At 37.0% G+C, this 17,176-nt stretch overlaps 1 protein-coding gene across 1 annotated transcript in view; it reads right to left on the reverse strand.

Moving 5' to 3' along the window:
- Nucleotides 1-1,162: 1,162 nt before the first annotated feature.
- The window catches only part of LOC121871879, a 35,222-nt gene continuing 19,208 nt past the window's right edge, over nucleotides 1,163-17,176 (reverse strand). Inside the window, exons 3-4 of the mRNA XM_042374460.1 lie at nucleotides 13,047-13,307; nucleotides 1,163-3,052 (exon numbers count right to left, since the gene is read on the reverse strand). Coding sequence (XP_042230394.1) covers nucleotides 2,703-3,052; nucleotides 13,047-13,307 — 611 coding nt within the window. The 3' untranslated portion in view covers nucleotides 1,163-2,702. The remainder of the gene's footprint in view (nucleotides 3,053-13,046; nucleotides 13,308-17,176) is intronic.

The following is a 17,176-nucleotide window of genomic DNA, read 5'->3' on the forward strand; positions in this document are numbered from 1 at the left end:
CTATACTAATGACTTTCCTGGTCACCTTTGCTGCTTTACCAACACACTCATTTGCAGGATGTTTTTCCAAACATAAAGGGCCTAAATTCCTCACTTAACTCACATAAAAATTGAAAAAAATGAGAGAGTACAGAGACAAACCAATGAAAATTTTGGCGGGCTGTATAAACTGATTAGACAAAGGTTGATTGCCTGTAATTGAAAATGGTTGCAGACACATTTGTTGGTTCTTATATGTTTGATAGATTTTTTTTCTAAAAATTTGTTTTAATGGTGAAACATACATACAGTACAGTAGTACCCCGATTTACGAGGTCAATTGAACCCACAGGGTACCGCGGAAAGTGAAAACCGCGTAAAGTGAACAACAGAACATATGGGATTAATTCCAATAGAGACTGGCCCGACCCTCAAACTCCACTTTTTCCGACACAATACCTACCGGTATGTTGTAGTAAAAATAACATCTAAATTTTATGATGGTATGCTCACACAATCAATATTTAAGAGAAATACAGTCGCCAGGTTAATGTCCATTCAAATAATGGACTCAAATCCCCCCCCCCTCCCTCTTCCCAGCTCACTAGCTCCTACCTCTCTGAGAAATGATGGGTGAAAACACTAGATTTTAACGTTTAGTAATAAATAATACCTCAGACTAAAGTTAGGATAATATAATTGACATTTCTGGACTCCTTGCAGGTCAGGGAATATTTTGAATGTAAACTTCAAATATTTTGCACAAAAGATAAAATATTTGCTTTTTGTGAACCAAGTTATTACATTAGATCTAAAATTTGTATGTCTAATGCAAAATCCATGATGTTTATATTCAAAATAATCATAATATTGTAAGAATTCCAGCAATGTAAATTATATTCTGGCCGAGTAATTTGTATGAATTTTATGAGCTAAAAAAAAAAAAAAAAAAATTATACTTCACCGCGTATATGAGTAGATGCACCGTGGAAAGTGAAAGTCCGGTTCTGGCAAGGTACCGCGCAAGTGAGAAATCGCGGAAAGTGAAACCTTGTAAAGCGGGGTAATACTGTACTATTATATTTATTAAATTAATATTTTTTGAAGTCTGTAAAGTAAAAATATGTTAAGAGCTCTATTATAAGAGGTCTGCCTGTACTACATTCATACTTCCAGCCCCCATTTGCATACTGGCTGAGGCAATCCTAATTTTCTTCAGAAATTTTGGAAGAAAGAGTCCTGATATTCACTAATGTAAAAACCACAAAATATACTGATTTATCATCAATACTTCAAAAGCTGATCTTGACACACACACACACACACACACACATAACTTGAGAAATTGAGAAATGTATGATGGATAATGATGTGAATTTATGGGAAGAAAATGGCAACAGATCCGTCTGACAGAGATTCTGCTTAGGTCCCATTCCTCAGGACACTGCAAAAGTAAAGCTTTTCATACTTCCCTGGATCAATGATATGATATTGAAAAATTTTTCGACTACAATAAATATACAATGGACTTGGGTAAAAAAATAGAAAATTATATGTATGTAAAGGAAACACCTCCAACATTACATGGAACACACTCACACATTTCAATTAAGATGCTCATGAGTTATCAATTATTAGAAAATTTTAGCCATCAAGAAATAAGTTGTATTAAACAAAATTCATGCTACAGTAAAATTGTGTCCTCCAGCATTTTATAATTATCACACAGTATGGCACAGTCTACACTGACAAGCTGGGTAAACCCAATATGGCACTCAATAATGTTTATATGCAAATCACATCTCTAAGGTTCCTGGAAAACTATTCATATTCCATGCAAGGTAATACAATATTAATTTGTGAGCAGGGAACACAGGGCAAAACTTTTTCAAAACAGTAATACCCAGAACATGACTTTTGAGCAGTAAGAAACAATTAAAATTGAGCCATGGTGTACTCATCTCTACAACTTGGCAGCACTAGACTCAGAGTACACAAGTTTATCAGTCACATACACCCATCCAAGAACTATCAAAACACTGGCACACAAATATAATGTCTATTTACATGTCTCATATAAATACAGTTTACATAATATGTACAGTACAATTTAACATGTGCCCAATCACTTTGTAATGTTCAATTGCCAGAGCACTGCTTGGAAATGACAAAGTTGCTTTATGAAATTTTGATCACTTCCTCTTCATTACCAGTGACATATTATATCCACTCACGGAATGATGCTGAAATAATTTTGATTCAATACTACTCATTGTACAAGTATTGGTTACACTAAAATTAAACATGGTTTACTGAAAAGACATACCATCCTGGTGTAATTTTCTAAAACAACTGGTCATGGGCATACTCTGAGCAAAATCTGAGAACACAGGAGGATGGAGCTACTATATTTAGTAAGCTGCCACATAGTTGAGCTGCTTAGTACTAATTGAGTAAGCCTCTTATGTGTTTGAGCTGCTATGAATACTGGATGTAACATGGCTCACCTGCTCACAGGAAGAACAGTCACATGGATAACTAGCACTAAATTGCAGTATTTCTCTCATGGCAAAATCTTTCTGACTGAAAGCTGCCACATGTGCTCTATTTTTGAGATGTTAAGAGTGATTTCCTTCTTCTTTACATTGATTACTGAAAGAGCTGCTACTTCAGGGAGCTAACCCATGGGTATTTTTTTTTCTTGAGCTTCTTTTGAAACTGTGTTATGTGGGTGCTACTGAAGCACAGTCACTTACAACAACTCCTCCACTACTAGACAAAGTGCATGCAGCTGAAATAAGTGCTCCACGCACACGTCCCCGTGTAGAAGCCAATCCTCGCACAGGAATGATTGGGCTAGCAGAGGCAGATGCAGGTCCTAATCGATATGTGCGAACAGGCACTGGGCTTGGACAAGCAGACACTGATCCTCTCAAAAATGTATGACGACCAGCTATAAAGGGACTGGTGGATGGAGGGTGTTGTATTGCTGGCTGACTGTCTTGCTGCTGCCAGCTTTCAATGTAGAGATTTGTATCTACAGATGACGATGGACCCAAAACTCTTCGCTGTTCTGAAACACAAATGCGGTAAGTAGAATTAGTGATTCTACAAGATACTTTACTACATTTATATTAAATTATAAGTTCTATAGTAACTCTACTTTCAACCAGTTTGTACTATATAATACACTGAATCCTCGGTAATTCGATATCACCAGGGCTCTGAGTTGATCGTATCACAAAATAAAAAAATTATCTAAACCCATTAAAATTACTACATAATTCTAGATTTTTAAAATTCGCCACAATTAAAAAAATTCATGATTTTTACGAGACATTTTGATGCTTGATACTGGGAAGCCAAGTATGAGAAAATCTATCACTGTCTTAAGAATAATGTACAGTCCTGCAAACTGTACTCAGAGACATATTGTACCTTATTTTGAGATTAATATGTATACAGTACAGTACATTGATACTGTACAGGAATTTCAAATGCTTTGTGTAATGCACTTGCAAAATAACGGTAACACCTTTTAGTATTTTTTATTAATTCTGTATTGTTTTAAATAAAATATTATTTATAATAATAATATACCAGCAGATCTAAGAATACAGTACTCCGGTTATCGCAAGGAATGAGTTCCCAAAAGTCATGGCGAATAAGAAATTAGCAAATATCAGGGTAATTTTGCCCATAAGAATCAATTAATTAGAGGGGATGCATTCATAGCCAGCAACTTTCACTACATACCGGTACTTTTCGATATATAATACAGTACTGTAGTACATGAATACTGTAGTACTGTACCGGTAAATGTGAGGAATATATAAAAATTATACAGTAGAATCCCAGTCATCTGGGCAACCGGTACATTCAACTAACAGGTACCAAAATGAAATAAAAATAATAATAATAATAATAATAATAATAATAACAATAATAAAAATAAAAATTCCTCCAAAATCAGTAAGAATCACAAGTTTGAATACCACATGCAACAGGGACAAGCTGGCTGCCATATTTATTGTATGATGAACAATAAAATTGCTAAATAGTACAGTACAGTATATCATAAAATGCAATACCACATATGGTACTGTATATTATGCACAATAAACTGCTCCTTTCACACTCATACCATCCTCTTGGCTAAATGACATAGTTCAGGCAGTCAACCAGCCGACTCACAGACATGTGGCTGCTGCGCTATCTGTGTGTATGCCATAACGTCACATCGGAAGGGAGAGCAGCGATGAAGTTATAGCCCAGTAACCCACTGCTTCAACACATATTTGCTTTCCACATATACACACACACACACCGATGCTCTTCATTTTTTTATCATAAAGTTTTATATTTTATTTACAGTATTTCTAAGCCACATTAGAGTATTATAATGATTTTTTCACAACTTTTATAGTTTCCTTACAAGTAGCAATATACGAGGTGGCAGGGCTGGTGAGTTGGTGATGAAGTTATAGCCAATGCCTTAGCTATAACCGCCTACATACACATTCAATTCTCACACATACACACCCTTTCTCTTCATTTTTCTTATTTTATAAATTTAGATTATATTTTCTTTATTTCTAAGCCAAATTAGGGTATTATAATGAGTTTTCGAAAAAATTTATAATTTCATTAAAAGTAACAATAAACACGGCAGCTGGGCTAGTGAGTTGGCAATGTAGTTATAGCCCCCCACCTCCACTACCCACCCCCACACACACACCCATGCTCTTCATTTTTCTTAATTCATAGTTTTATTTTATATTTTCTTTATTTCAAAGCCACATCATTTATACAGAGTGGAATAAGTGTTAATGAAGTCTGTTGTTCTGAGACTCGAATTTGTGAGGTCAGCCTGTAGCACTGTGCATTGTAGGACTTATTGGGGAATCCTAAGAATGAGTTTTAACTAACTAGAAAAACTCTTTATCTGGCACCTCTCAATCCTTGTAGGTGCCGGTAAAATGGGATGCTACTCTACTAACAAATAAAATAAAAGAAAAAATATCACATTGTAAGCTGGCAATAGTTTCACTAAACACGGGACACAAGAAACTGAAGCAGCTGAAATCCCCAAAGCTGCTCCCTCCTCCTTCCACGATCCACACACTAACTCCTGTGCAGTGTGCACGTAAAACATTTTATTTCCTTTATTTCATTGACCTTATGATAATAATATAGTTTATTTTGTGCACAATTCTGTATGAACAATTGTGTGTGCATGTAAAAAAAAAAGGAAAAAAAAAAAATATTTACTCAAAATTACAAGTAGAAAAATAACAATAACACAGCTTTACCTGGTGGGAGGAGGCCGAGATCCCGATGCCAACCCCACCCTCCCTCTCTCCCCTTCCCCTCCACAAACCGCACACAAGAAAGGTTTATTTGCTTTATGTGTTTGACCTAATGATAATCATTTAATTTTTGCACATTCTGTACGAATGATTGTGTGTGCATGTAAACAAGTCAAAATAAATAAATTGACATACTACAGGTTGTACCTCTCTAGTCCGGCATTCTGTGGTCCGGAACGATTTTAGTTTGTCCAATAGGTAGCTTTTTTTTTTTTTTTTTTTATCTGAATTATTATTACAGGAGTATTAAATTTTTGCCCCTCAGGCCCCAATGTGGGTCAGTGACCTATGCCCGGGTGGGCTAATCCCCGTAAAAAAAACAACAACAACAAAGCCGCGGGAAATTAAGGTTTGTTTACATCCGGCAGTTCGGCTGCTCTCTCTCTCTCTCTCTCTGCTTGTCTATACAGAGTACAACATTTAACCCTTCAATATATATGAGCAGTAAATAAGTGTTGCTTTCATATTCTTATGTAGAGTAATGACGATATGTTTTCACATGTGCGCACTTACATACGCGCAGTCTCACTTTTTTTTACCATTAATGGTTAGCTACTTATATTGTTCCATTTATTAACATTAAATAACATTACAGGTACAATGACCCTCCGTTAACGAACTCAATCCGTTCCAGAAGGTCGTTCGTTAACCGAAACCATTGTTTCAATGGATTTTTGGGTAATTGGTTCCAGCTCATCGAAAATTTCCTAAATTCAACAAAAATGGTAGAAAAGTTCACTTACTTTGAGGTGTGTATGTAGAAGGCTCCTGGATGATGATGATGATGATGATGATGATGATGATGATGATGATGATGATGATGGATGGGGAATGTGGAGGAGAAGTTGGGGTGGAAGAGAAGTCACCCCATGGCGCCATTTCACCCATAAAATTTTAGCTCTCTTGGTGTAATTCAAGATTATTTTCTTTAAATCAACACTGCACTGCATTATATATTGTCAATATGTAAAATATATTTCAAAATGACCAATAATTTGCTTGGAAACACAGAAAAAAAGCATTTAGTTGAAGAGAGTCTCAAGCAAGATGTTACCTCCAGTGAAAACAGAAAGACTAACTCCTGTTTGCTGTGTTAAGAGGCTGGATGCCGTGCATTAAACTACAGTGAGTTCTGCTATAACGCGTGTTTTGATAACGCGAATTTGCTCTTACGCGATTTATGAATTCGGAACAATATTTGTATAACGCGATCGCTTGTTTGCTATAACGCGATTTTTGCTTACTATTTCTCCAATTTTGTGGTATTAACTGTGAATATGGTAAAGAAGAATATCTCCAAAAAGCATTCTGATGATAGAATTCCCGGTGATTATCGTAAAAGAAAGGATATAACACTTGAAGAGAAGCTTGATGTTATCAACCTCAAAATCACCCTTCTCCCCCATCAAGTTACATTCATATTTTTTCAAGGTAAAGTGTTAAATTTACTGTATGATTTCATTATTAGATATGAATGTAACATTTATTTAGACTGTGCTATCCTTTGTGTTAGGCTAACTACTAAATTTTTTCGATTTCGAGTAATCTGCACCTAACCCTATTTTCTCCATAAGCCCTGTTATTTCTATTACGCGATTTTCTATAACACGATATTTTACAAGAACACAATTATCGCGTTATAGCAGAACTACCTGTAATCACTTTACCTTCAATTATGTTCAATAATTGTTAAAATGACTAAAAAATTGAATATTAAACTTTTAAAATTATTGAATAGTATAAACTTCTTGATATTTACTAAAATAGTAAGGAATTTAAGCCCTAGAACCGATTAATGTATTGGCGGACTGATACTAAAGCTGGCTGCCCGGTCAGTGCAAGCGAAAATATGTTGAGGTCGGTTCGTAAGAACTTCGTTAACCGAATTTTTTTTCGTTAACCGAATTGAAGATCCTTATGGAAGGCAGTTCGTTAATTGAAATTATGTTAACTGAGGTGTTCGTTAAACGAGGGGTCACTGTAATTCGATTTGTGAATAAGCGGGATATCCTTTGTGAATATCGTATGTGGGTGTTAAAATATAAATTGCGAATAAGTAGGGTTGCGAATAGCGAGGTATTTCTGTATTGGAATAACTTTTCAATCAGACCCAAGTTTCATGGGCATATTTTTCATACATTCCATGTTTTGTATACTGTATACCCAACTATTTTTTAATCTCATTTTGCCTGCACCAGTAATTTTTTGTAATATTTTCCACTTCTGATCCCTTAAACAACTGAAAAATATATAAAATGATGGATTCTATCTATTTTTATTTAAAAAAAAAGGATGCCATGTGGGTTATTTTGAGATTTTCAGACGAATTAAATTTTTTCCCAAAGCTAATAAAATTCTCATTAAATTTATTTTGATAAAAAATATTGAATTACTGTACCTGGAAATAACGAATTGTCAATATCGAATTAGTTTGGATTCAGTGTACAGTATTCACAATCATTTTGTTATGTAGCTAGGTGCAATCTATTCAAAGAAACAAACACAATAGGTCATCCTCCTCCTCAAAGTTTTAGGCCATTTTCCACACTTGTGGGGGATAGCTGCGATTACCTGATGGCAGCTCTCCATGCTGCACTGTCTCTTGCAGCCTCTCTAGTCATGTTCTTACAGTAGCTCTGATGTCATTCTTACAACCTCTCCCCATGTCATTCTTGGCTTACCCTTTGCTCTTCTTCCCTCTAAATTTAGAATCATGCACTAATTGACCCTACTGAGCACCTTCATTCTCTCCACATGCACATACCATCTCAACATACTTCTATTCAAAACTTCGCTAATACAGTACAGTATACTTTCAATACCGAGCAGCCCTCTTAGCACTGAACAGTTTCTTAACTTTCAGTGTCACATTGCACATCCACCTCACCATTCTCATTTCAGATTGCTCAAACCTGCATGTCATCCTCATGCCATTTACCTACATGTTTCCTTTTACATGAAAAAAGGTCCTCTTGCTTTCAATAAAGGCAGCAACTCCCTAAAATTCATCAAGCCACTTCTGACTCTTGCAAGTGAGCTAGCTTCAGCACCACCTCCAGAACTCATTACCTTAATCCAAGGATTTATCCCCAATGTTAAGTAGGCCAGCTTTGTTAATGCTACATGATTATCTGCACATAAAAGTAATTTAAGGTCAGAAATATTCTTTGGTCTGCAATTTACTCCATTGTACCTCTTGTGTACCCCCTTCCACAATCACTGTACACTAATGAGTTGATACCAACACCTTTCTTACAGACAGCACATGGCTATTTTTCCATTTTCCCCTATGGGTCCCTCATTCACACCACTAATCAACACTTTTTTTGCCACATTTACTAATCAGGCCCTCTGACTATTCCATCCATCCATTTCTTAAATTTCTCCACTACCTCTTTACTATTATCTGCTATCAGCACTAAGTCATTGGCATATAACAACACCCAGGGCAGACAAGTCATAAAGTCCCATGATAGTTCCTCCAGCACCATGATAAACAGAAGAGGGCTCAAGATAGTCCCTTGATGCACCTCGACTGTCTTCACCTCAAATTCCTTGCCATTTACTCTCACAGCAGTTTTTGAGCCTTCATATAATCCCATAACCACTTGAACATTCTCACTACCCAAGTACTACTTCACATGATACCCTTCATACACCTTCTCTAAGTCTACAAATACGAAGTACAACTTTCTTTCCTTCCCTAAATATTTCACTTGTAGGGCCACAAATATTGCCTCTGTGGTCACCTTACCTGGCAAGTACCCAAACTGAATTTTGTTTGTGTCCACTCTCTCCCTTATCAATGTCTTTATCATTCTTTCCACAACTTTCATAACATGATCTAACAACTTCAGGCTCCCATAGTTAACCTTTTAAGTACAGTATGGAATGGTTATATTTATCAATTCAGTCACCATTGGCATGCTGATACAGGTTGTACCTCTCTAGTCCGGCATTCTGTGGTCCGGAAACTCCCGTGGTCCGGAACGATTTTAGTTTGTCCAAGAGGTAGATAGGCAGTTTTTTTTTTTTACTTATCTGAATTATTATTATTATTACAGGAGTATTAAATTTTTGCCCCTCAGGCCCCAATGTGGGTCAGTGACCTATGCCCGGGTGGGCTAATCCCCTTAAAAAAAAAAAGCCGCGGGAAATTAAGGTTTGTTTACATCCGGCAGTTCGGCTGCTCTCTCTCTCTCTGCTTGTCTATACAGAGTACAACATTTAACCCTTCAATATATATGAGCAGTAAATAAGTGTTGCTTTCATATTCTTATGTAGAGTAATGACGATATATTTTCACATGTGCGCACTTACATACGAGCAGTCTCACTTTTTTTTTTACCATTAATGGTTAGCTACTTATATTGTTCCATTTATTAACATTAAATAACATTACAGGTACTTCAAGCAACCATATTCATTTTTTACATTAATTTTACTACAGCTAAACTCAGGGTCTTATTTTCTTCAGTTTTATATGCAGAACCAATCAGTCACTGGTTTCGTAAGCTTTAACATAAACAATGCCGGCAGCCGTCTCGTCTCCTCTAATATTCCACGTATTATTAATAAATTGTATTGTTAATTTTGCACACACGTACATTAATTCAATAAAAACAAATTCAGAAACATTAATTAAAATATATATGAACAGTAAATAAGTGTTGCTTTCATATTCTTATGTAAAGTAATGACGATATGTTTTCACGTGTGCGCATGCGCACTTACATATGCGATCTCTCTTTTTCTTTACCATTATCGTTAGCTACTTCTATTGTTCCATTTATTAACATTAAATAACATTACTTAAAACAACCATATTAATTTTACTACAGCTACAACCAAGGTCTTATTTTCTTCAGTTTTATATGTAGAACCAGTCAGTCACTGGTTTTGTAATCAACGAAAACAATGCTGTGTCATTTCCTCGTGTGTTTTAATATTCTACGTATTATTAATGAATTGTATTGCTCATTTTGCACACATAAACATTAATTCAATAAAAAAGACATTCAGTAATAAACAATAATGAATCTTTTGTACATAAGAGAAATGACGCTGTTTACACAATTATGCACGTCGTCTGCACGTTGGCAGGCTGTTCAAACCAGTCGAAATTCAAGTTTCCGCCATCAAAATTTTTATTTATTTATTTTTTTGTGTTCCAATAAAATACGTTAAGAATTAAAAACTCGCGAAATTTGAGAAGCTACTATACGAAATTTAACCTTTCAAAGAGACCATGATGCAGAGAAAGTGGTGCTAGTGCTTCCAGCCATAACCACAAGTCACTATCTATCCAGGAAAAGGGTGAATTTCCATGGACCGGCAATTTCCATGGTCCGGCACCGGTCAGGTCCCGAGGTTGCCGGACTAGAGAGGTACAACCTGTATCATCTTATGCTTTCAGCATTTCTGTAACTATTTAAGATAATGGTCAAAATCAGAAAATGGTTGTTTACCCTTCTCCATATTACTGTACTGCACAGTATAACAAAATACAATCACTTTTTTATTAAAAAATAATACATAGGAAGTGGGAAAATAATGATTGTGCTGGTTTATTTTGGTGGTAGGAGTATTTTGTGTGATGAATATTGTAACTTTCATAATAGTTGCCAAATGTATAAGCAAGATTAAATTTTAAACATATGGTGTCAATTTAACAATTCATAGTCAGTCGTGTTTGTCTGGTAAAAACTATTTTATACGTGACTTCAACAGTCAACTTTACTCCAGGTGAATGGTCATAGGTAGGAAAGTGATGGAGCAATGTGAAGAAACTGTGTGTAAGAGGAGTCGGTCACTTGTCTTCAGCTTTGCATTACTTGCTTGAAGTTAGTACTTAAAGGAAGTTCACAGGGCCCATCCATAAGGAATCAAACATGAGATAGGCTGTGTGCTATACTGGACTTAGCATACTCCAGACAATATGGACTGCATTAGCTGGTTCACCAATGTGAAAAGACATTTTTAGTCTGCAGTGCAGTTTCATACCATAAAAGTTGCCAAGCAAAATATACCAGCAATACAAATTTTCAATACCAGGGATCAGAGATTGCCTCACTCTCCTGTTGCATCATTCAGCGCATAAGCTACAGCATCTGAACCAAGAAGGCTGAAAAGACTAGACACCTCTAGTTTCAACATAAGAGAACTGCTTCATTTGTGGCTCTACAGAAAGGAGAAGCTGACACCAGTTAGCACTGGTACTGGAGAGTTTACCCATGCAAAAGTGATTCAAGCAGCAGAAAAGCGAAAAGACGAATTGATACGCCTACGTATGTTGTCCCATATTGATCTATTTGCATTTGAGAGAAAGTACCACCACTCCTGTTATTCACATTACACATCAGAGAGGAACATCAAGGAATCATCTGCAAAGTTTGAGAAGGATAACTCAACAATCTATGACAGGGTATTTCAAATGTTTGCGCTGGAAATTCAGGTACAGCTTTTAGGTAGTTCAAAGGAAGTTGTAACCATGACAAGCAAATGTTTCAAGTTCATCTGCATTCTTATTTATTAACCGAGGCATTCCAAAGGAAGAGGCGGTGTTATTCATCATTGAAGCTGAAGCAATGACTCCAGGATCACTTCCTGAACAGATTGTCCTTTACTGAATGTCCAGGTTTTTCTCAGAGGAGCAAAATTACAGGCTAAGCCAACACAGCTACAGGAGTAAGATGATGAGAAAGTTGAAAAAGCCCTCAATAGCTACATGGATATGGAGGAAACCCTGACCCTGCACAGACCAGTTGGGATACTAAGGAAGGTCATGTCAGATAATGAGGACCTACCTTAGACTTACATATCCACAATAAATTTTGAATTAGTGCACTACATTTTTTTTTTACCTGCTTCATTGTATGACTTCATCCTCTGGACCACCAATGAAAAGCCCTTTAACAATGTCAGGAGCAGCAATGATACAACAACAGCATCAGATGCAGATCTGTGTTTGTTAGCTATAAGCCTCTACATAATAGCTCTCTGCCAGAATGTCCACACAACACAAGTAAGATGGTGTCAAATCCATTACACAAGACCAGCTCCTTCATAGCGAGGGTGTGTATATAATGTGCCATGTAGAATTCAGCAGGATGTAAATGACAATGACACCTTTGTTGATGCTGCCACAGATAGCTTTGACCATGATGAAAAAACTTCAGATGGGAAAATCACAATCCATACAACAGCTGTTGTATTGTACCAAATATGTGGGGTTCTAGACAATGAAGTCTGTATCCCCCACACAACTAAGAAGACTTTAGATGTTACAGAATACACTGAAAAATATCTCTTTCATTACAGTAAGCCACATGAGAGACCCCAGTAAGGAATGTATGGGCATCATGTGTGAAGCTTTCAAATCACTAACTGTGAGTGACAAGAAAGTGCCACCAAAATACAGTACTACCTTCTTTTCCCTACTTACTGAATATGAATATTATACCAATTAAACTTGAGATATATATATAAAAAGGTCTGTGAGTAGTATGAACATTCAATATATACTGTACTTTCATTCGCCTAATTTAGTTGACAAAACAGCATTAACAGTAGTGCAATGTATGTTCAAGTGAATACATAATACATTAATCTTAAACACACCCCATCATTCACATTATTAGTTTAAAATTTGCTTGATTCAAGCTGCATTAAATGAATACCTCCTGCTTATTTACAAACCTAGTAATCTGTCCATTGTGAATGGATTGGGTGGGTATACATGAACAGATATTTGCTCAGAGTCCATCATCATGACTGCACTAGCTGTGGTAGAAGATGAAGAAATAGGGGTAGTGGTGGTGGGTCTCAAATAAGTGACACTAGCTCTGCTAGTTGCCACTAATGGCTGATTTGTAATATTAGAGGGGAGAGCTGGCAAGAGATGTTCCATCATTGTCATCTCACCACTTCTATCTCCAGGCACTGCATCACAAACTCTCTCTGTAATGAAAAATATTTCTCATTGAAATAAAAATATAACTACAAAGATGAAGAAAAAATTAATAACCAAAACATACATACATACTGTACAATAAAATATTAGCAAACTGGATATTAGTTACCTGGAAGTATCGGACAACATGCAAACTTAAAAAATAAAAGAAAATGATGGAGTGATTCTGAAATACCTTCATTCTTGCAGAGTCACACAGCCAATGACACCTCATATTACAGGCTGACAACTACCGGTAGATCATTTTATATCCTTATTGAACCCCAATTCATCACAACCAGCCTCATCATCATCAATGTTTAATGGCCATTTTCCATATTTGCATGGGTTAGCTGTGATTACCTGATGGCAGCTGATAAGTAAAACCATAACAGGATGCTCCCCCTGGCTCACTACCACAAACCCAGGGTGCCAGCCCAGAAAATGCAGCAGAGACCAGGGGATGGGCACAGCTCTGGTGACCTGGGGTTGCCATCAAGCATGTCGAAGCAAAGCTTTATGGCTGGATGCCCTTCCCAACACCAACTCACATGATGGGAACAGCAGGCATGGCAGGGTTGATACTCCCTGAGGTAATCAATGACTACCCACCTACCTGTAAGGGTGATATATTCATCTTTAGGATATAATAATCACCTTTCATCTTCCCCTCACACCATACATAATCCCAAAGTGGGGAACTTTGATGCAATACAGCTGTAGTCCTCTTTGCAAACAAAAGGCCAAACAGCCCAGTTTATTACCAACACTAAAGCTCCACCATCTTGTTTTGGCTTAGCATCTCAACATCTTTCCCCTGGATTGCTTATTTACTTAGGAAAAGCTATATGTTATGCCCCTATTGTGTCACATCAGGGATTTTGGTGACATCAATCACAATACCTGGAGTTATTAGCTTAAGGAGATCATTCCGTTGCGATAAATAAAAAAATTATGATAAATCGGATTTTTTGTAAAAATTCCTCCAAAGTTTGGCAACTCTCAGCTACATCACTGCCAAGTATGGACAATGTCTGACAATATTTTCTACCCTCAAAAAAAAAAAAAAAAAAAAAAAACCCAACCGCCTTTCCCGGTAGTTGATGTTGGGCGATTCTCATATTCTGTTGTTATCATATGAAATAGTATTATGAACATATCATTAGTTTTATTGTTATTTATTATATTTTTTATCAAAACTAAGAAAAGATTCATCTGGCAACTCACAGCAGCCAGTCTGATGAACCTGTGAGGGAGAATTGAAGATCAGTGTTCAGATAGCCTTTATGGGGAGTAGACCAACTTCCTGGCATTATTTATGTAGTTTTTTCACTAATTTTTGGACCACATTTTTTGCTGTGAGGCATCTCATTTGTTGTCCTCCCTTGAGTTTGCTACCACAAGTCCTTCCCTCATGGCACTTCAGAAGCAAGATGCTTCATGCTTGACACCACCCAAGAAGAGGAACACAACTAAACAAAACTCAGAGTATGAACATGGGTCATTCTAATACTGTAAGTTCTAAACTTGGTGTCATGGGTTGCGTTAGGCTTACCCACGCAACTCCAAAGTTTGTTTTACTAGAGATAAGACACCCGGCGAGGCATGACTGGGACATGTATTTTCCATTAGTGTATGTTAGCCAGCCTTTAGGGGGGGGGTGGGCAGTGAAACAGTGTTGTACTGTTCATCGCTTCACACCCAAAAACCTCATTTTAAGTAGTATCCCCTGGACCATGGCATAGTTAAAACGTCGTCTCCATCCTCTCCCTCCTGAAAGGGGGCGGGACATCACACCACACAGAGTCCTCCACCGCCCACTCCGTCCTGTGAACCGTCGTCGGCACAAGACTAAGTGTGTTAACCTAGGTTGTTATTCCGGTGGAAATATCATGTGTGGATGCCTGGTTGCGACAAGAGCAATCCAGACTGGCCTATCAAACCTACAGTAAATGGTTAATTAATTCACGCTTACAGAGTTCTCCTGCATGACACCCGTCTACAGTGACTGTGATCGACACGAGACTAAGTGTGTTAACCTAGGTTTGTTATCCCCGTGGAAATATCACGTGTGGAAGCCAGGTTGCGACAAAAGCAATCCAGGCTGGTCTATTGCACCTAAATGGTTAATTCAAGTCACGCTTACCAGTTCTCCATGCCGCGACAACCGTCTACAGTGACTGTCAGTGACGCGAGACTATGTGTGGTAACCCAAGAGTACTTTTTGTTGTTATGGCCCATGGAAAGTTCTTGTGTGGAAGCCTGGTTGCAACAAAAGCAATCCAGAAGAATTAAGGCTCTGTTAGGTCATACCCATAGTAGAGTAATCACATGTGTCCCCAAGTTGAAATTATCTTTTAGAAGATTAATTTTATTACAGCGTGAACATGAGTGAATCATATATCCATGCAAATTGTAAATCATTGTATGGAAGCTTGACAAATAAATGTAAGTGCAATTATCTGCCCGTATCTGTGATCCTATCTTATTATTACTTAAGGTAATGACTGATTGGTTACGACAAAGTATAACCAATAACTTAGATGGATGTTGGAAATTTAATGGAATTCATTAAATCATCATTTATCAAGTATAAATCATGGAATGTCGAGTGAACTTATACGTAGATACGCCATAATCTCCTGTAAGTAACCAGTGTGAAGGTATTGAACTCTATGGTAAGAAATAAGAAATACGACATATTATTATCTTTACATAATATAATCTGACTCCTACTACCACCGATTCACTCAAAACCATGACACTTGGCAAAAAAGAGAAAAGCGGTGCTTTTTGACACCCTTGCTCTCCAGCAAGTAATATCATACACAAACAGGAGGGGATCAGGTCCCCCATTCCCAGAATTTTACGGGTATTGTCCTGGGAAAATTTTCTTGGAATTTTCCAGAAAATGTGCCTCTCGGAAAATCATTCCCCAAACCGGAATTTCTGGAAAACTCCAGCTACCGGAGAGTTCCGAGCTTGAAGGATTCTGGCGAACGGAAATATTACTGAATTTGTGTTTTTGATACCTCAGACTACGGTATTACTGCAGATGCAAATGTGGATGACGATAGCAGTTACAGTATACAGTACTTGGATTATTTTTGTATGTTTTTTGATGAGGAATTGATCAGTGATATCGTAAGTGAAACAAATAAGTGTGCTGAAAGCAAAGTACCACCATGCATTCCATGTTTCCTTAAGTACCACTCACGAATACACTTCTAACCCAAATGTGAGTGATGATGTACTGTATAGTGTATACTGGGTGATTCAGCAAAGAGTACATTAAATTGGAGGATGAAATCCTTGTATAATTCAAAACCACAATGTTTATGGTAAAATGTCAGATCTGCATAGTTTCCATGTTGCAATACATTTAAGATGTTGTATTAATGAGAGAGAATTTGATGTGAAACCCCTGTAGGTTTTTGTAATCATTTATTCACAGATCTCTACAGTGTGACCCCTGTCTCCTTGCACCTGTGTCAACCGTCTGTATCACACTGTACTGCTGTGAATAAATTATTAAAAAAACCTAGGTAAAATGTCAGATCTGCATAGTTTCCATGTTGCAATACATTTAAGATGTTGTATTAATGAGAGAGAATTTGATGTGAAACCCCTGTAGGTTTTTGTAATCATTTATTCACAGATCTCTACAGTGTGACCCCTGTCTCCTTGCACCTGTGTCAACCGTCTGTATCACACTGTACTGCTGTGAATAAATTATTAAAAAAACCTATGGGGGTTTTCACATCAAATTTTCAATAAGGGACCATGTGAAGGCATTGTAAAGTTGTAAGAAACAAAGTGAGTTGGTATTACAGTACCTTCAACAACACTTCTGGCAGTTCGCTCCCATTTGCACAAT

This window comes from Homarus americanus, unplaced genomic scaffold, assembly GCF_018991925.1.
Source record: "Homarus americanus isolate GMGI-L3 unplaced genomic scaffold, GMGI_Hamer_2.0 scaffold39675, whole genome shotgun sequence".
In the NCBI taxonomy this organism is placed as follows: Eukaryota; Metazoa; Arthropoda; class Malacostraca; order Decapoda; family Nephropidae; genus Homarus; species Homarus americanus.